The sequence below is a fragment of the Rhineura floridana genome, chromosome 1 (genome assembly GCF_030035675.1).
Source record: "Rhineura floridana isolate rRhiFlo1 chromosome 1, rRhiFlo1.hap2, whole genome shotgun sequence".
In the NCBI taxonomy this organism is placed as follows: domain Eukaryota; kingdom Metazoa; phylum Chordata; class Lepidosauria; order Squamata; family Rhineuridae; genus Rhineura; species Rhineura floridana.
This window is the reverse complement of record NC_084480.1, coordinates 67,256,222-67,281,404: the sequence shown is the minus strand read 5'-3', so window position 1 is coordinate 67,281,404 and position 25,183 is coordinate 67,256,222. Positions and strand designations below refer to the sequence as shown.

The window sequence follows — 25,183 nt, the reverse complement described above, 5'->3', positions numbered from 1 at the left end:
GTTGGAAAGGGGTGTATTTTATCACCCTGTCTGTTGAATCTATATATGCAGAACATATACTGATAGTGGGATTGGACAAAGATGAAGGAGGTGTGAAAATTGGAGGGAGAAATATCAATAATTTAAGATATGCAGTTGATTCCACACTACTAGCAGAAACCAGTAATGATTTGAAACGAATGCTGTTGAAGGTTAAAGAGGAAAGCACAAAAGCAGGACTACAGCTGAACGTCAAGAAGGCTAAAATAATGACAACAGAAGATTTGTCTAACTTTAAAGTTGACAATGAGGACATTGAACTTGTCAAGGATTATCAATATCTTGGCACAGTTGTTAACCAAAATGAAGACAATAGACAAGAAACTAGAAGAAGGCTAGGACTGGGGAGGGCAGCTATGAGAGAACTAGAAAAGGTACTCAAATGCAAAGATGTATCACTGAACACTAAAGTCAGGATCATTCAGATCATGGTATTCCCAATCTCTATGTATGGGTGTGAAAGTTGGACAGTAAAAAAAGTGGATAAAAGAAAATTCAACTCATTTGAAATGTGGTGTTGGAGGAGAGCTTTGCAGATACCACAGACTGCAAAAAAGACAAATAATTGGGTGTTAGAACAAATTAAACCAGAACTATCATTAGATGCTAAAATGATGAGGTTATCATCCTTTGGACACATAATGAGAAGGCATGATTCACTAGAAAAACAATAATACTGGTAAAAACAGAAGGGAGTAGAAAATGAGGAAGACCAAACAAAAGATGGATTGATTCCATAAAGGAAGCCACAGACCTGAACTTACAAGATCTGAACAGGGTGGTTCATGACAGATACTATTGGAAGTTGCTGATTCATAGGGTCGCCATAAATCGTAATCAAATTGAAGGCACATAACAACAACAAGGCCAAATCGATTTTAAATGGCTTAGGGCTCACCTAATTTTGTAAAAGATCAAGATGTTAATTAGATCCAACTCTGCTGTCCACATGTCATTCCTTCATCATCACTTAATACAACCACCCTAAATTGACCTGAGCCAATGGATTTCATCCAGATTTTTTACAGTTCACTGCCATAATACATCTACCTCAAAGCGACGGAACTGAAAATCCACTTTACTTCACCTGACTGAAGTACACCAGGAACTCTCATCTCAATGCTTCATAAATGCACTTGCCATAAAATTCAGTAAATAGCTTTGCAGTGAATACAAGGAAGAGATATCTGGCAGAAATTGCAGCGAAAGCTTAAAAATTAATAATATATCATTAGCTTATTCTGAATAAAAGAATCTTAGGGTAGTTTGCCTCAGCATTACTTTATCCTCAAAAACGTTACGAAACGTTACTGGCCTGCAAGGGGTGGTGGGAAGAGGTAACCTCCTCCTCCCGTCCCCCTGCCACCTGCAAGAAGCTGGAAGGTCAACTGCAGTGCGCTTGCACGTGCTGCGGCCACCACCGCTGCAGAGGGGAGCAAACGAAGTGTCAGTCGGTGACTGAAGGCTAACTGAAAATGCGAGACTAACGACCTTGAACGCTGGCTAGCTGATGCTGACCTGACATCGTAGTCAATGTTAAGTAAGTTTCAGCGCCCTGGAACCAATTTCTATGCTTTGAAGAAGCAGCCATTAACTTGCATGAGATTAATAATAATTAAATTAGTAACAGTAATAATAAAATAAGCGGTGTGGCTGTAACGTACGTAAAGCTCTAGCATGCGCGAAAGTAGGTTTAATGTCATTGCAGCGGTGTCGGAGTAAACACTGAATAAACACCACAGAAGCTAGGAGAGAGAACATAGCGCCTTCTCCGTCTCGTACTTCCTCTTTATTTACTTTAGGGAGGGGATAGACTCCCTCCTCTGCCTTGTCCCGCCTTTGTGCGGACAACTCAGGGCAGACAGGAACGTTAAAACGACAGTTAGGCTGAAGAAAGGACCGCGTGCCATTGGGACGGGAGGGGTCGGCAGGGGCGGACTAATCGATGCGTGCGTGCGCGCACACACACCCGCTTCCTCGTCGGCGTGCCACCCGTACAGAGCCCAACCAGCCGTCCATCTCCAGCAACACGCTCTCCTCCTAGGCCCGCCCCCTCTTTCCATTGGTGCCCTTCGGGGCAGGCTGAGAGTAGTGGTTGGAGCTGTGCAATGTGAGGGGGAAGCTTCCCACTCGCTGCCATCCCGGTGTCCTCACCTTCGCCAGTCGCTCCAGCCCTCGCCACTGCTATTATTGCTTTACTTCCTTCCTACTGAAGAAGCAGGGGGCGCTGTAACAGCAGCCTCGCCCCCTTCTCACCCTTGACCCACAGTTTCTCCCCGCCCACTCCTCTTTGACTCACAGTGCCTATCATAGACTCGGGGAAGAAAAGTAGAGAGAGAATTTCATTGCCTGGAGAAATAACTTCCTGGTTACCGTTGACACTTTTTTCTTTCTCTCTTCCGGAATTAAAAGTACTGTAACAACTGCTGGTAGGAGACCGGAGAAATTCAGATTCAAATTAGGCAACGAAGTGAAAGTTGGACAGCGAAAAAAGCAGATAAGAAAAAAATCAATTCATTTGAAATGTGGTGTTGGAGAGCTTTGAGCATACCATGGACTGCAAAAAAGACAAATAATTGGGTGTCGGAACGAATTAAACCAGAACTGTCACTAGAAGCTAAAATGATGAAACTGAGGTTATCATACTTTGGACACATCATGAGAAGACGTGGTTCACTAGAAAAGATAATGATGCTGGGAAAAACAAGGGAGTAGAAAAAGGGGAAGACCAAACAAGAGATGGATTGATTCCATAAAGGAAGCCAGAGCTGAACTTACAAGATCTGAAGGTGGTTAATGACAGATGCTCTTGGAGGTCACTGATTCATAGGGTCGCCATTAGTCATAATCGACTTGAAGGCACATAACAACAACAACAAGGCAGCGAAGTATTGTCACTCTCCTCATCCACCAGACAGAAGCAATGATGTGTTTTTTTCCTTAAATGGACTGCCTTCAAGTCAATCCTGACTTATGGCGACCCTATGCAGAGGGTTTTCATGGTAAGTGGTATTCAGAGGGGGTTTACCATTGCCTTCCTCTGAGGCTGAGAGGCAGTGACTGGCCCAAGGTCACCCAGTGAGTTTCATGGCTGTGTGGGGATTCGAACTTTGGTCTCCCAGGTCATAGTCCGACACTCTACACACATCTTATTCCAACTGAAAAAAAGTGCTGCAAATGCAGATACAATCAATATTATGCCTCTGTTGCAGGTTGAGGAGGATGTGGGGAAGGACCATACCTCAGTGGTAGAGTATCTGCCTTGCATGCAGAAGGTCCCAGTTTCAATCCCCGGCATCTCTAGGCAGGGCTGGGAGAAACTCCTGGCTGCAATCCTAGAGAGCTGCTGCCAGTCAGTATAGACAATACTGAGCTAGATAAGACAGCTTCACATGGTTAGGAAAGAGCTGTTTACAACATCCCTGCAATGTAGCTCAGTGCTTATACTATATCGGAGGCTGCAGCTGAGCGTTATTACAACAGGGATGTAATAGTCCCCACTGTAATTACCCCAACATTGCAGGCAAAGTGGACGTTACTGACCTATGCCCGTTTACTTAGAAGTTAGTACTGCACTGTTAAATGGGGAAAATGCTGCGGTTAAAAATACTTCCCGCCAAGGTCAGGGCGGGGGGCTCACACAAAACACACCTCAGGCTGCAGCAACCGTAATTCTAGCTGAGTTACCACATGCCAACTAGAACCCGTCCAGAGCTCAGGTGAGCACACACAGCTTGGTTCTCCAGTTTCATACCAACCCGCTGTGATTCCTAATGGAACAGTAAACTCGGGGGATGCCATACTCCACTTTTCTATCTCTATGCCTAAAACCTGCCTCCTTTCTTCTGTCGTCACTTCCGTAAGCGCCACAAATGTCTCGAACAGACCAGGGTGCTTCCTTTTCCATTTTAAATGGGAAGGAAGAGAAGCCCTCTCTCCATTTGGGCGGGGACAATCTCATAGAGCCATAGTGTGTGTCGGTGACGGCAAGCGTGCGTTCTCAACGAACACCGGCTTCGTATATCGGTGAGGGCTATGCGCATGCGCGGTGTACGAAGCGCAGAGTTAAGAAAGCCTTCATTGACAGTTCCTTTTATCTCCAGACCGGATTTCCTAGTGTTTTGTTTGACGCCAGGACTCTCTGTCATTCGAGTAGCGAAAGTGATAGCAACTTATCCGCGAGGATAAGAGCCCGGAGTTTTGTTAAAATAATTCCATTGAATCGTTTCTCTGTCTCTGTCTCTCTCCTCGCCCCCCCCCCGTTCAGGCTCTTTCGATGTCAGGTCGATGTTCTGGTTTCATTGTTGATTATTCAGAGTTTTTAAAGTATTTCTCTGCTTTAGTAGAGTGGAGAAATAGAATGTCTAATATTGTTTTCCCCATAGGGCAGGTAGTGAAACTGAGAGCTATTGTCCGGGGGGGGGGGCAGAGGTTAAGAGTGGCCTATTCTGCGATGCGCTTTTTCTGGAGGGGGGGAGTGAGTTGGGATGATATTGTTGTTGTTTTTTGATGCTGTGCCCTTTCCGTACGTAATTATAATGTAGGATTTTGTCTACCGATTTTAAAACAACAAGAAACATCTTTCTCTCACCCTGGCCCCTTCACTTGTCCTCTTCAAGTTATGTCCATCCAGTCACTGAGCAGACCTAGCTTTGCTTCCTCTGAGTGGCTAGATTTTGTGCTTTCAAACCATAACCCTATTGGCCAGCCATTTAGCATGTTTTCTTGATCTCCTGTAAGCAAAACTAAAAAAAAGCACTATATTATTTTGATGTGCTCTATAAGTACAGTATTGTAAAACTTCTGACTGCCAAAAGTAGTTGAATTGACATATTGGATGAGGTATATGGTTATGGAAATCACAGCACACACAAGCTGCAATCATAAGCACGCTTAAGAACGGAAGAAGACACTGCTGGATCAGACAAAAGGTCTATCTAATCCAACATTATGTTTCCCAGAGCAACCAACAGCATGTTCATGGGTAGTCTTGCAGTGGTGAGTGGGCTTGCGTGTTCCAATGAACCCTGTGAGCGATGCCGTCGGGAGTCATGTACTCCCAGCAGGGTCACCCATGGCAGTAAGGTCAAGGGAGAGGAACCAGACACGGAACGATCCAAGAATGTCCTCAATGGCAGAACAGGCAGAGGATAATAATGTGTATGTTACAACGGCTGTGAAGGCGGATGAAGGCTGCAGCAGATAAAAGACTTCTAATCGTCGTGGTATCCCATGCCATTGGATCAAAGCCTTTTTTCTCTCAAGATTGTGTGTTGATCGTCGTACACCGATCTCCCCACATAAAACAAATTCACGCACAGTCGTCTTCCAACCAAATTATCTTGGAAGACAATCTTACTCGGCCACGAGTGATCGCCAACCACCACCAAGCAGGACATAAGCACAATAGCATTCTTCTGTTGTAGTTCACCCCTGACAAGTATTCAGAACCATGCTACCTCTGAGCCTGGAAGCAGTATATAGCCATCACAATTAGTAGCTATAGTAATAGTGGTTAAGGTGTTGGACTACAACCTGGTAGACCAGGGTTCGAATCCCTACACAGCCATGAAGCTCACTGGGTGAGCTTGGGCCAGTCACTGCCTCTCAGCCTCAGAGGAAGACAATGATAAACCTCCTCTGAATACCGATTACCATGAAACCCTATTCATAGGGTCGCCCATAAGTCGGAATTGACTTGAAGGCAGTCCATTTCATTTTTCAATAGCCCCTCAGCCTCAGAGGAAGGCAATGGTATACCACCTGTGAATACAGCTTACCATGAAAACCCTATTCATAGGGTTGCCATAAGTCAGAATTGACTTGAAGGCAGTCCCAGAATAGAATAGACAAATTCGTGGAGAATAAGCCTAATTCCCCTTTAAAGCTGTGTAAGTTGGAGGCCATCACCACATCTTGTGGTAAAGAATTCCATAGTTTAACTTTGCACAATGTGGAGAACTACTTCATCTTGTTCTGATCTTCTATTGGTTTCATTGGGTTCTAGGGTTATGAGAAAGGGAGAAAAACCTTCCTATAGCCACACCATGCATATTTTTTCACTGTTTTTCTAAACTAAGATTCCAGACATTGTAACCTTTCTTAATATGGAAGTTGTTGCAGCCTCCTGTTCATTTCTGTAGCCCTTTTCTGCACCTTTCTCAATGCCACATTATCCTTTCAGTCACACTTATTATCAGTATAAATACGTACATTACAGTATTGACAGTTTTATTTTTGATCCCTTATGATCCCTAACATGGAATTAGCCCTTTTTTTCACAGCAGCCACACACTAGGCAACTGGATAGTTAGGCTGCAATCCAGTACATGTCTACTCAGAAGTAAACTCCATTGGGTTCAATGGGAGATACTCCCAGGTATGTGTATATTGGATTGCAGCCTTAATCCTATTAAACTCAGTAGGTTTTACCTCTGAGTAGACATGCATAAGATCACGCTATTCATGTGGTTTCAATGTTATATTTAGGAAATTCAGTGCTTTAATTAGAAATTATTTTATTTGAACGCTTGTTAATATTTTATAACTCAGTAGCATATACTTACAGTGTGTAGTATTATCACTTAGCTGAATGTTGTTAAAATACTAATTTTAGCATGTTGGAAGACACATAAATAGATGTGCATTATTTAATTTTAATATTTATAAAATACATTTTATATCCTGCCTTCATGACAGATGCTCTTGGAGGTCGCTGATTCATAGGGTCGCCATAAGTCATAGTCGACTTGAAGGCACATAACAACAACAACAATTTCCTGAAGTTTTCAAGTGATGTACAATAAATTTAAAATTCAATCAGGATGTTGGAGTCCTCCTTGGGCCAACTCTCAGTGATGATTTCCATTCCTCCTGTTTCCTAGTAGCAGATGCAAGAGGCCTTGGTAAGGGTGTTTACAAATCTCTCCCCCAGTCACAGACAGGTCACACTGAGTTAAATAGGGCTCTTAGGGCCAAGTTAGGGAAGACTTTAGAAAGCTGTGATTGGATCACTGGTTTCTTTTACAATTTCTTTGCTCCATAGACTTTGGTGCCAATTGGACTATATGGTTTCCCTAAGGTGGCAAATAGTACCTGGAGGAGCAATTTACATTGGGAAAAGAGCATCAGTTCCCCGAGAACATCAAGTTGCCTCCATTTTCTCTTACATTTATTATCTTAATTCAGATTCCCTATTTCTCTGTAATGTTTTTCTACCTCTGTTTATAGATAAGACAGCATTCTGGCTCTTTATGCCTGATCTTAAGGAGCTCTTGCACATGCCAAAGCCAAAAATCCACTGTATTCTAATGCAATCAAGGCAATACCTTACTCCATATTAATTGGCTATTAACAGCCCTGAGTTCTTGTGTGGTGCACTAACTGCACTGAAACACACTCATCCAGTGTAAAGTACCCTTCTATTTAGAAATCACAGGCAATTGCTCTCCCTCTTGTTCACCTGAAGATCCTTCTTTCACTTGCATTTCTTCCCCCCCATAACGATAATTGGTCTTTGTTTCCTCAACCAGTGTTTTCTGTTTGAGAGTTCCTGCTGACCCTTATGTTGGCCAGAGCTCTCTCTCTGCCTTGAAAAACATCACCAAGACACCGTGTCTATACTTTTTTTTCTGTGTTTTTTCACACTTTGGGAAGTTGTCTGGCAGACAGATGCTCTGCCCAACCTGTTCTGGAAGCCCTGTTTTGAGTGTCATATTTTGGTACCCTTGCAACCCATGATCTTGCCAAAGCCTGAAACACCCATTTCCATTGGATTTATCCTAATGTTGAGGACCCCAAGCTTCTTCTTTTTCACATGTTTCAGATAAACTAGGAAAGACAGATAGATTTAAGACTGCAATAACATGCTCTTCCTCCACTCTTCTGATTTTTTATCTCTCGGTTTCCAGCTTCCACCACTCCCCTCACCAAAGTATCCCCAAGCAGCTGCTCTGGGCTCACTGCCTCCTCTCTTGGGTCTTTGTTTCTCTGACTCTTCCTCCTGTCTGGGACCTCTACTTTGCAAATCTCCTTTTATTTTACTTTATCAATAAAATGTCTTGTTTTCTGAAACAGCTCCAGCTTCATCTCTGTTACTCTGTCTCAGCTTCTTTACAGGAACACTTTGTTACCTAGGGTAGGGATGGGGAACCTGTGCCTTTCTGATTTCAGCTCTTATCGTCCCTGTCCATTGGCCATGCTGGTGAGTTCTACCAGACTGCCAGCAGCCTGACCCTGGCAGTATAGAGCCAGTATCTCAGAGAAATGAGGAACTTCTAGCACTAGCAATATATGTTTCAGAAGGGCTTCTATCCAGAACATTGTGAAATAGGTTTCATGTGTTTGGCCCAAGCCAAGGTGTGTCCCTCTTGGGATCCTCACCTTGCAGTGGTGAGTGGGCTTGCGTGTTCCAATGAACCCTGTGAGTGATGCCGTCGGGAGCCATGTACTCCCAGCAGGGTCACCCATGACAGTAAGGTCAAGGGAGAGGAACCAGACAAAGAACGATCCAAGAAAGTCCTGAACAGCAGAACAGGTGGAGGATAACAATGTGTATGTTACACGACTGAAGGCGGATGAAAGCTGCAGCAGATAAAAGTCTTCCAGTCGTCGTGGTATCCCATGCCATTGGATCAAAGCCTTTTTCTGTCAAGATTGTGTGTTGATCGTTGTGCACCGATCTCCCCACATAAAACAAATTCACGCACGGGCGTCTTCAAACCAAACCAAAAGTCCCATGGTAATCAGCGAATGGCGACGGGGGCCAGACTGTGAAATCCAGAAGCCCCTAGTTATGGACCGGCACATGGGCGGTGGATACAGACTCAGTCATCCTGGCTCAAGGACCGAGGCAGTTGAGTAGTTTGGAAGCTGTATCCACGACTGATCAGTCCTATTCAGGATCCACTCTGCTCACCCCATATGCGGAGGTGGCTAGAAAAGGTGCCCTAGAGATACCTAAGGAGGATAAAATTATCCTCCTGGGCAATTTCAATGCAAGAGTTGGGCGTGATTTTGATTTATGGCCAGAAACCATTGGGAAAGAAGGAGTCGGCAATAGCAACCTGAATGGAATTCTACTTCTGTCTAAATGTGCAGAGCATAATCTTGTTATTACAAACACACTCTTTCGCCAGAAAGATAAATTTAAAACATCATGGAAGCATCCTCGGTCAAAGCACTGGCATCTCCTGGATTACGTAATTGTCTGTGCCAGAGATCGTTGTGATGTACTCCTCACCAGGGCCATGACAAGTGCCGATGGCTGCTGGACAGATCATCGATTAATTCGGTCCACTATGGCCATTAATATTGTTCCCCAACATAGGCTCCAAAGAAGAAAACCAAGGTGTAAAATGAACATCCACGCTCTTCAAGATCCTATTAAGTGAGCTTGCTTTCAAGCAACTCTGAAGAATCATCTACCTATGAAACTCCCTGAAAACGTTGAGGAACACGGGATTAAACTGAAGACTGTGATGTCCTTATATGTTAAAAACTAAATATGGTAAGTGCAGGTTTATATAGGGCTATATGGTAAGCGAATTGAGTAAGAGGGGGGAGTACATGGACTAGAATGCTGGAGAATGTTGGATGATGATTGGCTGAGTGAATGGCTGAAGGTATAAATGAGAGGATGACAGGAGTTGGAGAGGTTGTTGGGGGGAGTTGAGAGGAGAGTGATTGGAAAGGAGTTGAAGTGGGAGGCAGTTGGGATTGAGCTGACAGAGTTCTGAGGGAGGTTTGGATTCTATTAGGCTGATATTTGGACAGAATATATATAACTGGAAACATAAGAGTGACTCTATATGAAACCATATGCTTGTTAAACATTCCTAAAGTAATCTTGTTATTTCCTAGTGTTATCAAATAAATATTTTTATTGGTTTACCAAAAGCCTGATCCTTGGCTGGGGATATACAGACCAGAAGGGAGGGCAGGGTAATTACCAAGGCTGAAGGGAAACTGTATCTAATGGTGGCAGCGGTGAAGAAAGAAATTGTAACATCGTGAAGTATCCAGAGCAACCCAGGATTGTATGCTTTATAGACAAAGATACAGGGGGGTTGTGGACAGCAAGGGCACCCAGACACAAAGTAACAAGCCATAGGGAGACTAAGGCGAAGTCTCTAGCAGTATTGTTTACAGGGAGTGGCTGGTGGTGCTGCCTAGCAGTGGGATCTTGAGAGATCTGTGCTAGAGCAGAGTGAGAAAAAATAAAAATGACGATCCTGACTGGTGGTGTCCTGAGGTGGTGCCTAGTGAAAGGTGGTAGCCACAAACAGGTGGGAACCTGACAGGTGGAGCCAAAGGTGGGAAGTCACAAAGACATCCATTATTGCAGCATGTGAACAAACTATTGGATACCAAACTAAGAAACATCAGGACTGGTTTGATGAGAATGATAGTGAGATTGAACATATCATTGACAAGAAAAGGAAAGCCTTCCAGATATGGCAAAAAGACATTAATTGTGCTGCTAAGAAAAACATCTATGCCAGTGCAAAGGCTGAGTTCCAAAGAAGAACTAGAGAACTTAAGAATGCCCGGTGGATAAAGAAAGCTCAAGAAATCCAGCATTTTGCAGATGCTCCTGATGCACAGGGCTTTTTTAACGCCACAAAGGCCATCTATGGACCAACAAATTATGGTACAAATCCCTTATGTTCAGTAGATGGTACCAAACTTCTCAAGGACAAAGAGTCTATTGCATGGCATTGGAAAGAGCATTACCACAACCTCCTTAATCGTAACTCTATAGTGGCTGATGAGGTCTTCTCGCAAATCCCGCAACAACAAATTAGAGATGATCTTGCAGTATCCCCTAATTTGGATGAAGTCAGTAAATCCATTAATCAAATGAAGAATAACAAAGCTAGTGGACTTGATGGGATTCCTGCTGAAGTCTTTAAAGAAGGTGGGCCTGAACTTACACAACAACTTCATAAGGTCATCGAAAAAATCTGGATGAGGAAGGAGATCCCGGAAGACTTTAGGGATACCATAATTATTACTCTTTTCAAGAAGGGTGATAGAACAGATTGTGGGAACTACCTAGGCATTTCTCTTCTAGCTACTGCAGGTAAAAACCTTACAAGGATCCTCGCAAATTGCCTCCTGCTTATCTCAGAAGACATCCTCCCTGAATCCCAAAATGGTTTCCACCCTGCCAGGGGGACAGTGGACATGATCTTCACTGCATGACAGCTTCAAGAAAAATGCAGGGAGCAAAACCGACCTCTGTATATGGCATTTATTGATCTGACTAAGGCCTTTGATATTGTAATTGAACTGCTCTCTGGACCATCCTTCTGAAAATTCAATGCCCTGATAAATTTGTGAATATTTTTGCGACTCCTCCACGACAACATGACGGTAACCATTTTGGATAACAATGGCTCTCAAAGTGATCCATTCAAAGTAGGATCAGGGATGTGTCATTGCTCCGACCTTATTTGCTACTTTCATCGCCATGATTCTACACCTTGTTGAGGGGAAACTTCCTACTGGCATGGAAATCACATATCAAACAGATGGAAAGCTTTTTAATCTCAGTAGGCTGACAGCAAAAAGTAAGGTAATTACAACCTCTGTCATAGAACTTCAATATGCCGATGATAATGTAGTCTCCACACATTCAGAGGAAGATCTTCAAACTATCCTAAATGTCTTTGCAGAAGCATATGAAAAGCTTGGCCTCTTGCTTAACATCAAAATACCCAAAGTGCTTCATCAGCAAGTGCGAACCAATCCCTCTATAGCACCATCAATCCAGCTTAATGGTGCGACGCTGGAAAATGTCGATCACTTTTCTTATCTTGGCAGCCATCTCTGTAAAAGCTGACATTGATGCTGAAATTCAGCATCGTCTGAGCTCTGCGAGTGCTGCATTCTCCCAAATGAAGTGTAGAGTGTTTGAGGATCGGGAAATTCGCAGGGAGACCAAAATGCTTATTTACAAAGCCATTGTACTACCGACCTTACTGTACGCCTGTGAAACATGGACCACCTATAAACGCAACTCCCAACTTCTTGAAAGATTCCACCAACGCTGCCTCCGGAAAATTCTGCAAATTACTTGGGAAGATAGGCAGACTAATGTTAGCGTATTGGAAGAAGCAAAGACCACCAATGTTGAAACAATGATCCCCCAACATCAACTTTGCTGGACTGGCCATGTTGTTCCAATGCCTGATCACCGTCTTCCAAAGCAGCTACTTTACTCCCAACTTAAGGATGGAAAACGGAATATCGGTGGACAGCAAAAGAGGTTTAAAGATGTTCTCAAAGCAAATCTAAAAAAATGTAACATAAGCATCGAGAACTGGGAAGCCTTGGCCCATGAGCTTCCCAATTGGAGGTCAGCCGTTATCAAAGGTGCTATGGACTTTGAAGAAGCACGAGTACAGGGCGAATGAGACAAATGAGCTAAGAGGAAGGGACGTCAAGCAAATCCTCATCGTGACCATCTTCCATCTGGAAACCTATGTCCTCATTGTGGGAGGCTGTGTGGATCCAGAATTGGCCTCCACAGTCACTTATGGATCCACTGTTAAAGACCTTACCCTGGAACACAATCTTACTCGGCCACAAGTGATCGCCAATGAATGAAATGAAAAATGAAAGATATCCAGAACACCGTGAACATTGTGAAATAGTTTTCATGTGTGTGTCCCAAGCAAAGGTGGTAATATCTCTCTCCCACAGGACATCCAGTCTTGTCTAATTTGGCCCTCAGTGTTACGTATCTGTGCGCTGCATTGCAGCCTTATGCTGCGATTCCACCCACGTAATTGGAAGTAGGCTTTTTAACTCAGTGGGTTTAACTTCTGAATGAATATATCTATATAATATACACTAGATTGTTTGTAAGTCTGCCAGTTGGGACGGTAGGTTAAAGACTCCAGTTATGTAAAGTGCTATTGATGGAATATTTTGATTATCTTTGTTTTTCCATGTAAAGCAGCTGTTGCTTAATTAAGTGGATTCTTTTTCTGTCCAATTGAAATAGGTTCAAATTTAGCTGAAATAAACTCTCTCCTATTTAATTATTAATAGCACTGCAGTTGTTCCCTCCTTGAGGTCTTAAAAAATATGTGTGTTAAGAGCTGAAATATAAATTGATTAGATGTATTATAAAAAGATTTAATATTTTACATGGAAAATGTGATGCATGTAGTATGGAAATCTCTAATACCGTGTAAAGTGCTATGTCTATAAAAATAGATCATATATAATTAGGTGTGAAACAAATTAAGGGGAAAAACAGAATTAAAATGAAGTAATTACCACATTTCAAAGAAATCCCATAGAAGCATAGGAAATTGAGCATATATGGAAAATTGAGTGTATTTGCTTCTTAGCTACTGATACTGACTCGTGTGCTTTACTAATTTGGATTTTAGGCCAACATAGTTGTAGGCTGCATTACAATATCTATTTTCGCCATTTTAGTTATGAGCCCTTCTAAGGTTTTAATACTCAGTGGCTTTTTACAATCGTTGGAGTAGTGTTTACTCTGTTAATTTGTACAGAGTAAGTTGAAGGATGCAGTAAACTTATTCGCTGCCTTCACCACTGTGATGGAAAGACAGACTCAGAGTCAGGGCTGTGGAGTCAGAGTCGTGGAGTCAGAGTTGGGAGCAATTTTGGGTGGAGTCGGAGTCAGTAGAAATGTACCAACTCCAACTCCTTCATAAATGGCAAATGTATATTAACAAGTAATAACAAATTTACTGTAGTAAAATGGTAGCACAAGGCATTTCATCACCACCACGTGAATCCAGAGCTTGGAAAAGTTACTTTTTTAAACTACAACTCCCATCAGCCCCAGGGATTGGGCTCGTGGGAGTTGTAGTTCAAAAAAGTAACTTTTCCAAGCTCTGGATTCAATTGGTGGTGATGAAATGCCTTGTGCTACCATTTTACTACAGTAAATGTGTTATTACTAGTTAATATACATTTGCCATTTATGAAGGAGTTGGAGTCGGACAGTAGAAAAATAGAGGAGTCAGAGTCGAAGGTCTGGCGTACCAACTCCACAGCCCTGCTCAGAGTAGCCTACTTACCCCCTCCTTTGCACCACAGCATTGCAAATTATTATTATTATTATTATTATTATTATTATTATTATTATTATTATTATTATTATTATATCCCACCTTTCCTCCAGGGAGCTCAAGGTGGCATTCAGCCATGGCTCTCCCCCTCCCGATTTTATCCTCACAGCAACCCTGTGAGATAGGTTAGGCTGAGAGACAGTGACTGGCCCAAGGTCACCTAGTGAGCTTCATGGCTGAGCAGGGATGTAGACCAGCTGTGCTTCTTGAATTATCTACCAGAACTGCCACTACTTCCTACACCCCCTTTTCCCTGATAGGAAAAATCAGGGGTGGGGGAGCAATTTAGTTCTAGATCCCCAGGACCCTGGACCAACACCTCTTGCGTTTCCAGCCAACCCCTCTGTAATTTACTGTGAGGACCCCCCAATCTCCCTCAATCACTCCCAGCATGTGAGGAGTCTGCTTTTCCTGAGCACCCCAAAATCCTTCTACCCAGCAGCAGGGCCCCAAGCATCCTAGATGTGTGCGGGTCTCTGAACACCCTGAGAGTTTGGCAACCAAGCACACAGACCTGACAGTCCAATTTATATAACGTTTATTAAGAACAAAAGAGGCAGAGGTAGGATAAATGGTGAAAAACTTCCTTTGCTTCTAAAGTTGATGGTTTCTGTTTTCAACTATTACTTTATTTTTGCCAATTTAATCCAATTGGCAAAAACTAAGACATGCCTAAGGTACCCTAGGAGGCAGCAGGTTGCTGCCCCATCTCTAACACTCTGTAAATTATAAGTTGCCCAGAGAGCACAGCTGCAGTGAAGGTATGGGATAAAAATAATAATTAATAATCGTCCTAAACCTGTAGCTTTTATCTGAATAAAACAAAGGCATTTAAACTTTTAAATTTCATAAATCGACCATATAGTACAGTTTTGTGTGCTCAGTTGTAAACAGTGCATTTCATGATCTTAATGTAGTATAGTAAGTTTAGATTTGCATAAAGTTCAATTTACTCCCAAATCTCTGTTAAATAAAGAAACAAGAAAAAAATTGCTATCATTGGCATACTCCATCTATCTTATGCTATATGATGACTTTGGGCGGCACTGTGGGTGTTGTATATTTTTTCCCCTTACAGTTCATTTTGCATATGTTCACAGTTTAGCGTGCGGTATGTTTTAGGTAATTTTATTTATTTCACTTTGAACAGCAATGGTCCGTACTGGCAAAAATGGTGGGCTCCATCTGAAACAGATATCTTATTACAAACAAACAGGTGGATATCATCCTACAACATTAGCAAGTGAAAGGAGTGGAATAAGAAGGGCAGCCAAAAAGTTTCTTTTCAAAGGTAAAGAGAATATAATGGTCTTCGACATTCACTGTGCTGCAATGTGCTTTGAGTGATAACATTACATCCTAGAAGGCTGGGACCAAACCACATTTGGCTTGAGCGGTGCTTATCAAATGTAAAATGGGAATTGCATCATCTCACATACACAGAATAAAATGAAACATGATTTTATTCTAAAAACAAAAGGATTCTGCATTAAGAAATCAAAATGCTGCACACCAAATTACGTAAATCAATAATGTTACATATTTGTATATGCTATTCATGTATAATTTGAAATGTTGGGTAAGTCGTCTAGTACAACAAGAGTAGAGATAGGCACTTGGATGTAAGTGCTCCAGGATATGACACAGTTACTTATTGTGAATACACAAACTCTACCAGAAATCAGTGGATTTAAGTGCACTCCACTCAGTTGGATTGTATCCATTCGCCTGGTTTTTCTTCCATAACAGTCCACCTAGTCATTGAGATTGTTCTCTTAGAACAGGAGTGAGGGACCTGTGACCCTCCAGATGCTGTTAGATTTCAACCAGTGTGGCCAATAGTCAGAAGTTGTTGTCCAGTAACATCTGAAGGGCCACAGGTTCCCCATCCCTGTCTTAGATGTTTCTCTGGAGACCTTAATCTTCTAAGGAATGGAGGGTGTTGACTGGGGAGAGCGCATCTCAGAGTTGATGCCCCAGCTTGGAAATTCCTCCCTGTGGAAACTTGCCTGGTGCCTGTTTTGATCTCATAAGTTGTTAGGGACAGTTCTTATTTCTACTGAGTTCCTTTGGATTTCTATTGCGGGATTTGCTTCAATTCCATTTTGTTGTTATTTTATCTCTTTTGTCTTTATTATATTTTGTTGGATAGTATTTTATTCTGCTTGTAAACTGCCCTGGGAACACAGTGTTGAAAGTGGATGATATACATTTAGCAAATAAAATAAATGGTGGCCCATGTTTGCATGTTTTCAAATAAAATTCCCTGTCATAATAGTTATACATTTGCTCTCTCCTAGCAAGCAAAAGCTAAGATTTTCTAGTCCAGATTTTACCCATGCAAAATCCCTCAAACTCTGCTGACTGCACTAACCACTAAGTTGAACTTTATATCTGTGTTTCAGAATAAACCTGTCTGCTTTCAGCAGGCGTGAAATATTAATGAATTATTTTGAACCCGTCTAACTGGACAAAACTACAATATATAGTATGAAATTACACAGTTTATTTAAATGTTCTCTTTTAGATAATAATCTGTTCTATGTGGGAAAAGACAAGAGGCAAATGCGTCTAGTAATTCTTTCTGATGAAGAAAAAAGGAAAGTGTTAGAAAAGTGCCATGAAAATCATTCAGGTGCACATCATGGCATCTCAAGGACACTAACCCTGGTGGAATCTCGATATTATTGGACATCAGTAACCAGCGATGTCAAACAGTGGGTATGGGTCATACTGGCTCTTGACTGTGTTAATGAATTCTCAGTGATAATCTTGGCTAATTCTTTAAAATCCTCCTTGCATGCTATGGTGTTCACAGTACATTTATAGGACAAATCTATAGAGCCCTTCTCTTGCATAAACTAATTTTTCTCCGTTTGTTCTGCTTCAAGTTGTTGGTGCAGAGTTGATGCAGAGTAAAGGCCTGATCCTAAGAGTGCTACATTAGCAAATAAATGATTGGAATGTCTTATGCTGGGCTATTTAAATTTACCCACCCTAAGTCTCCATAATAAAGTAGGATATAAACAACAATAGAAAGTTCCATGTTTGGACCCTTACCTTACTCAACAGATGTTTATGTTGCATTCTGAAATGATTTTGTTAAATGTGTATTAATGTAATACATACTAGCTGCAACCCTATACAGTAGGGCCCCGCTTATACGGTGGGTTAGGGACCAGGCCCCCGCCGTAAAGCAGAAATCACCGTAAAGCGGAACCCCATTGACTATAATGGGGCCGTCACGCAAAAATGATGTGAAAACGTCGCAAAACATCGCAAAAGAGCAAAAATCAGCTTTAAAGTGGAAAATGAAAGCCTCCGCATTAGTGGAACGCCGAGAAGCGAAGCGCCGGGAAGCAGGGCCCTACTGTACTTTGGAGTAAGTTGATAACAAGTGGCATCTTGTTCTGAACAGCCATAGCTCAATTGTCACAAAGCCAACTAACAGGCACTCCATGTTAGCCAGAATGGCTTGATATGATACAGACGCTCTGGCTATGATAATCTTCAGCAACAGTATTTATTTATTTATTTATTTCATGTACAAATTGCTTCCCATAAAAGATCTCAAAGCAATTTAAGTATAAAAACATTTGAAAACAATTTCAAGTCAACAACAATATATATACAGACTGGGATAACACATTCCCTCTAAGAAGGCTTCTTGGAAAAGAAAGGTCTTCAGTAGATGCCAGAAAGATAATAGAGACTGCACCTGTTTGGTATGTAATGGGAGTGAGTTCCAAAGGGATAGGTGCTACCACATTAAATGCCCAATTCCTACATTGTATGGAATTGAGCTCTTGATGGGATAACATCTGAAGAAAGCTGTCTCCTGCAGAGTGCAGAGATTGGTTGGGTATACAAAAGGTGAAATAGTCTTTAGATATCCTGATCCCAGGCTATATAGGGATTTGCATACCAGTACCAGCACCTTGAACTTAGTCCAGTAACTAATTGGCAGCCAGTGCAATTCTTTCAGCAGTGACGCAACATAATATTGTGCCCAAGTGAGCAGTCAAACTGCTGCATTTCACAATAACTGCAGGTTCCAGACCAAATAATTGGCAACCTCTAATAAAGCACATTGCAGTAGTCTAGTGTGGAGTTTCTCAGCACATGGATGACAGTGGTCAAGCTATCCCGATCCAGAAACTACCATAGTTATCTTACCAGGTGAAGCAGGTAAAAGGTACTCCTAGCCACTGAGGTCATCTGGGCTTCTAGTGACAGAGGTGCATCCAGGAGCACCCCAGACTCTGAACCTGCACCTTCAGGGAGAATGCAACCCCATCCAAAGCAGACAATTTACCAATTACCCATGCTTGGGAACCACTCTCCAACAGCACTTCTGTCTTGTCAGGATTCAGACTGAATTTATTGGCTCTCATCCAGCCCACCACCGAGTCCCAGGGTTTGCACAGTCACTACAGAATCAAATCTTACAGAGAAATAGAGCTAGGTATCATTAGCGTACTGATGACGCCTCATCCCCAAACTCCTAATGAATACTCCTAATTACTTCATGTAGATGCTAAATAGCATTGGCATAAGATGGTAACCTGTGGCACCCCACAGCACAACTGTCAGGAGGCTGAAAGACACCCAGTGCTGTTCTCTGAAACTTCCCCAGGAGATAGGATCAGAACCATTGTTAAACAGTGTCCACATTACTCAGGAGGTTACTATGATCAATAGTATCAAAACTTGTTGAGAGATCAAGAAAGAACAACAGGGTCACATTCCCCCTGTTCTTCTGATATCATCTCTCAGGGTGACTAAGGCTAGTTCAGTCCCATAATCAGGCCTGATTCTGGACTGAAATGGGTCAAGACAATGGGTTTCATCCAAGAGTGCTTGCAGCTGTCCTGCCAAAACCGTCTCTGTCACCTTCCCCAAATGTGATATTTGTGACTAGGCAATAGCAGTCTCAAAGCATAGGCTTTTTCAGAAGTGGTGGAATTACTGCCTCTTTCAAGACAGTTGAGACCACTCCCTCCTGCAAGGATGCTGGAGATTGCAATAAATGTGGTGTGTTGGTTCTTTAAGGTTTCATTAGGTAAATGAATAGATCAATCCCATGACAATGTGAATAGTCCAATGCAATACAGGAAATTCAAGTTGAGTTATCAGTATTTTGTTTTGTCTCTGAGCCTCTGTTATAACAGTAGATAAGGATGTTTTGATATTTATAGTGCTAGTTATAAATATCAAAACATGTTTTATAAAAGTTTCAACACAAGGCAGTGTAGCATGGTTCATCTGCATTAGTCCTCTTATTAGAGCAGAAGATGTTTGAATAACTTCTTACCAAAAATATTAATATAAATGAATAAACTATTAACACCTATTTTCATGACTTTTCTCCCAGGTATACGCGTGCCAGCACTGCCAGGTAGCAAAAAATACAGCTGCCATAACTTCAAAATTCCATTCTATTAAGGCAGAAGACCCATGGACTGTAGTTACTGTAGACCTAATGGGGCCTTTTGATGCCACCAGCAGAAACAATGTGTATGTCATCCTCCTGACAGATGTCTTCACTAAGTGGGTTGTGATTTTGCCACTGTGTGACCTTTCAGCAGCTGAAGTGGCTAAGGCAATTGTCAATGCATCATTCTGTTACGGACCACCTCAAAAAATAACTATAGATCAGGAAGAAGAGTTTGTTCATCAGGTAAGGGAGGGAGTTTTGCTGTGGAAAGTGTGCCTGATAACTTTTCATTGAGGGGAGAGGTGCATTTACAGGAGCTGTGATGAGTGTATTATGTAGTACATGCTTCTTAACTGTCTAAATTTGAACAAATAAGTAACTTCATATCTCAAAGAAAATTGAACTGAAACATTTCTGTACCTTTACACTGCAATTGCACTTCTATTAAAAAGTGGTTTTAAGTTGCCAGGTGAAACAAAAATGTGTATTTTTTAAAATTGTTCATCTTATCCTTAAAGATAAATGGTGAGCTGTTCAAACTGTTTGGGACAAAGGAATTAATAATACCATATCTTCAAACTGATCATGAAAATGAAACTGGCAAGACAATCAGATCTTTCCTTCTCAAATACTGTACAGAGCACACCAAAGACTGGGATGACCATTTACAAGCTATTTCATATGCATTCAACTTGATCCATTCAGTACGTATGAAGAACATTGTATATTGTATCTCTTGGGACTGGGACAGAATGTTCTTTAATATCAGTGTCAAAATAACTTTGTTTCCTTTTTGTTTCTTCACTATTTAAATAGGAAAGTAGCCAGAACACACCATATTTCCAAATGTTTAAACGAAATCCTTATAACCATTCAAGTGTGATTCAAGAAGGGGAGAGTGACTGCTTATTCACGAGAATTGTAACTGCTATTAAACAAGCAGGGAAAGCTGCACAAGAAAGGACAATTTTAAGTTGCCAGGTAAGTCTGTCCCCTCCTTTCCCAGAAAAATTATTCAAGGTTCAGTAAATGCTGTAATTCAAAGAAATAAAATGTATGAATGATTTATATTTAGTGCACCTACCTATGTCTTTCATACACTATGAATTCCAGCGGTTAGAGCTAAAGATGGAGATTAAAAATACTGCCCAAAATCATGCACAATGTGTCAGAATAAGGCTCATTCAAGTCTTCCAACTTTATGGATTAATTTAAGGCTCATCCCCCCTAAGATCTAGGGTGTGGACTGTCTGACATATGAAAGACAATTACAGAGACAGTAACTTTAAGTATAATTAATAAAGCAAGATCCAGCTTTATTCAAAAGACGTAATTTAGAAAATGAATAAATATCAGCCATTCCTTTTAGACATATATAGCCCACACTGTCACAAAACTGCATAATTCAGTTTCACATTATACAGCATTTTGCTTCATGAATCACAAAATGTTCAGCTGTCCTTTGATCCAACAATCTTTAAAATGTGCAATACCACCTGCTCACCTGGGGCAACCTTGTGAAGAGTATGTGCCGCTTCAATGACATCTAAATTCAGAAATCCTTTCAATTAGTTGGTATAGTGACCTGAAGCCAGCCATAGGTTATGGTGAATTGAGAGGTGAACTTTATAATAAGGTAAGCTCATATAAAACCATATTTTGTGTGTGGAGAGAGAGAGAGAGAATGACAGTGGAGTATACAAGAAGCCATGTCAATATTACTCAGGTATGTGGATGGTATTTCCACTCTTGCTAGTTTTGTGATCTTTTTAAATCTGCAGTATAGCTGAGGACCAGTAGGGAAGGAGGGCTCCATCTGGGTTACAGAGATAGGATGTACTGGGGGGAAAAATCAGTCTCTGGTGTATGTCCTTAAAACAAAAGTTCTAACTAATAGGTTCATTTTCTACTTAGGATACGAAGAAAATGCCTGTGGAACAGCAGAGTAGGAACAAGGGTCAACCTAGGAAGAAGCCAAAGCAATTGAATCCATTTCTCCTTAAAGTTGGACATGAAGTTCTTAGACAAAGGAAAAATTGGTGGAAAGATGGTTGTTTCCGGTCCGAATGGGTTGGTCCTTGTATTATAGACTACATCACTGATAATGACTGTGCAATATTAAGAGATGCTGCAGGCTCAAGACTGAAAAGGCCCATCAAAATATCTCATCTTAAGCCATATATAAGAGGATTACAAGAACAAGGTAATTTTTAATTCTATTCAATAATCCAGTTCCATATTAAACCAATGTTTAATTAAGGTTTAAAGCAAATAAGCTGGTGCACACTGCTCAAACGCCCCTGTTCTGTGGCAGGAACAACAAACCTCAAACCTTGACTTGTTATGTGTAAACCTAACTTGTGGCTTATTTCACTCCAAACCACGAGCAATAGCCAAGATTTAGAGGAAGCAAACTATGAGCTGAGACTCACATGTAATTACAAGCCAATGTTTGAAGTTTGTTGCTGCTGGCCCAGAGTGGGGTAGGAGCAAAGTTGGGACTTTTGAGCAGCATGCACTAGCATGTGCTATGTTTGAACCAGGCCATTGGCTTTTTTTTCTTTTGCCAAATAGGAGGAAGGACAAGTGGAAAAATCACACATAAACAGAAAAGTTAAAAGCTGTTTGATATTTTCTAGCCTCTACACCTATGTACTATCTTCAGCTTCCATTGTTTCTTTTAAGTATCGAGATTTTGCCTGGGGGGTGTTCAAAAATCATAATACTAAAAACACGAGGCTTTCTTGCCCTGTAAAACTTGGTTTTACACACACCTATACAGACCCATATTAGCCCTGTGCTTGTTGAAGAATGCCTACTATAATAATTATGGGCATGATGCTTAGGTTAAGGAACCCTGTTACTTACAACAATTGTGAGAAGTGTTTTGTGCATGTAGTCCAGGTAGTGAGGACTTCAAAGAAGAGAAATGAAAATCCAGGCAAAATAAGGTTGTGGAAGTGCAGGTTTTTGCTACAGTTTATCCACACGTATGGTGGGTTGAGGAAGAATGGTAACATTTTGTGAATACAATATTTTTGTATACTCTTATGTAATTACTGAAGGAATTGCTCAAACACAAAATGAAATGTCAAGAGCACTTCGTATTTTCTCTTCTTCCCCTCCCCCAAAATCTGCTTAGTCTAGCCAGTTAAAATAGTGAATAGCTGAATCCACTGAATGTCGTTTAAAGCTTCTGTATTAAGGCCATCTTCCATTTATTTGTTCAGTGAACTAATGTCTTTATGACGTCAGTCAACATTCTGGCTTTTTGTCCTTGTTCAGCGAAGATAATTGAAATATTTAATTTCCATCTCCAATCTAGTCATGGCAGGCTCAGCAATTTCATTTCCTTTAAACGGCCACCAAGTCACAGAGCATATTTAGAAAGGAGCCAACAGCTGCAAGCTGTGTAGTTCAAAGATCAAAATCACAACACAAAAAGTGCCTGGGCTTTTGTTTGATTTGGGGGGTGGGGGTGGGGAGATTGGTACAAGACACATCAGTTAACTGTTTCTTGACCAGTTTTGCAAGGACACTCCTCACTAGAAAATTTAATCAAGGCGTTTAATTCAGATTCCATTACCACCAAATATATCTATTAATGAACATTTAAATATATTTAAATCTGTGGGAATAATAAAAGAAGGAGAGAATGGTTTTCAACAAAGTAAAGAATTATTTGGCTTGCCACAACATAATATCCACAGGCCAATTGCAGCCCCTTACTTTATTGCTTGTGGCACTCTAGGGAGCTTCTGCAAATCCATTTTTGTGGTCTGTTCCAGCTCTTAAAGAGAACATACAAGGTCTGTCCACCATAAAGTGGGATACAGATATAAGAATGCTTGTGTTGCTACAGCTATATTGTGTTCCTCTCCTTAGATTCAGAAGTACATGGTGTAATGGGATCCATTTCCCCTCCGCCATTTAACTTCCTAGTGTGCATAAGTGAAACATGATGGACAGTGGAATATCCTTCCTGCTAATGTTCAGGTTTGGCTAAAATGACTCCTAATCAAGTTGTATTTTCTTATTGCAGATAGCAGCTACATTTGGCAAAGTGCCATTGTAGTTGATCATGATTATGTCGGTTCATCTGAAACATCCACAGAGCAGAGCTCAGAAGACATATTTTCTGAAAAAGGGCCATCTGCTTCTCTCCTTGATGATAGCCTATTGGGGAAGGACTGTGTATTCTCTGAATGTAAAAAGAGTGCAGAGCCAGAATTTATAGACCCAGACTCCACTGACTCAATTACTAAGAATCCAAAACAGTGGTCTGCAGCTTTCTGGACTCTTGAAAATAAGACAGAGGCGACTTGAATCAAATACAGTAAGGCTCCATTGGAAAAAGTGGTACTGAACTTGTCAAAGGTCTATAAAGGATTCTCCCAACTTTTATTTCCTGTACCCAGAATTAACCATTGGAGTCTTTTAGGTTCAGCTAGATGACGTCTCCTAAAAGCTGTATTCACATGTTGTATGAAACCATTGTTTAGCACTATGTGCACAAATAGCTGCAAGCCTTGGGTTCATGCACTCCCCCTTTCCTGCTCTGGTACAGCCACGGAGGAGGGGATTGGAAGCTTTTGCTTGTTGGTCAGCTAACCATGGTTTCTTCTTTTATATCCAAACCTGGATCAGCTGGTTAAATGTTAACTATGGTTAAGGGAAATAAGCCAACTTCAAAAGGTTTAATTATTCTAGCTCAGTGGAAGCTTTTGCTTCCATTTTCAAATCTTATTGTGACTATACTAAAGGGAGGGGAGGGGAATGAAAGGCGTGTATGAGACAGAGGCATGTGCATATACTGTAACACTAAACTGACTATTGCTTAGCATTGCGTATGAACTAGTCCACCATGGTGGTATAATTACTGAATATTTTACAATAGTACATATCTGTATATCCCTTTCACCATGAGCCCAAAGAAGCTATGTTGCAATAATACTTTCTGTAGAATTAGTGTGACATTTAAGTGGCATTGATTCTGGTCAATTCTCATCAGTATTATGTCTTAATCATAAGCACAGCATCCTACTGTGCATATTTCATGCAAATCCACTAGAACTGATTGCTTAGCAACAGAACATGCTTGCATATTAGAGGGCCCTAGCACTTCCAATCAAAAATAAAGAATCTTAGGAAGCTGGAAAAGACGTCTGCCTGACCTCTTGGAGGACCATGCACAACAGCTGCAGATAAGCTTCGTTCAGTATTTTGAGAACCCTGAAACTCAACAGGCCATTAAGGCCTTGACCTGTTTTGCGTTCACTTGTCTACTCAGAAGTAGGTCTTAATTATGTTCAATGAGGCTTACTCCCAGGTAAGTGGATATAGAATTGCACTGTTACAAGTTCTTTTTTCTTCTCTTAACTTTCTGTTTGTATGTTAGAGCCACACACAGAAAATTACCTGAGGTGTTTTTCCCCCTCATAGGCCTATGTCTTAAGGGCAAGTTTAGCAAGTGTTCTAACTGTGGAAAAAATGGTTAAGGAAAATCAAATAGAATATGGTGAGGCATTATGTAAACAAAAATAAAACATAAAACTAATTTTTGCTGTTAGTTTTGGCTTCTCTCCCT

General features: G+C 41.2%; 2 protein-coding genes across 5 annotated transcripts in view; one reads left to right on the top strand and one right to left on the bottom strand.

The window, feature by feature from the left end:
* PPIP5K2 (diphosphoinositol pentakisphosphate kinase 2) overlaps positions 1–2,306 on the bottom strand; it is a 170,487-nt gene extending 168,181 nt beyond the window's left edge. The window contains exon 1 of the mRNA XM_061623458.1: positions 2,194–2,306. The gene's annotated coding sequence lies outside the window, so the exon portion shown is untranslated. The remainder of the gene's footprint in view (positions 1–2,193) is intronic.
* Positions 1,435–25,153, top strand: GIN1 (gypsy retrotransposon integrase 1). Of its 4 annotated transcripts, none has more exons than XM_061623416.1 (8): positions 1,435–1,579; positions 15,310–15,450; positions 16,687–16,880; positions 19,534–19,839; positions 20,115–20,300; positions 20,413–20,577; positions 21,511–21,799; positions 23,639–25,153. In XM_061623416.1, exons 1-8 carry the CDS (start codon positions 1,573–1,575, stop codon positions 23,920–23,922), a joined length of 1,572 nt encoding a protein of 523 aa, XP_061479400.1. In that variant the 5' UTR covers positions 1,435–1,572; the 3' UTR covers positions 23,923–25,153. The 4 variants fall into 4 exon arrangements, with proteins under 4 accessions (XP_061479400.1, XP_061479409.1, XP_061479417.1 ...); XM_061623425.1 differs by lacking the exon at positions 1,435–1,579 and adding an exon at positions 3,882–4,065; XM_061623433.1 differs by lacking the exon at positions 1,435–1,579 and adding an exon at positions 3,886–4,065 and having other exon boundaries at positions 15,376–15,450.
* The last annotated feature ends 30 nt before the right edge of the window (positions 25,154–25,183 follow it).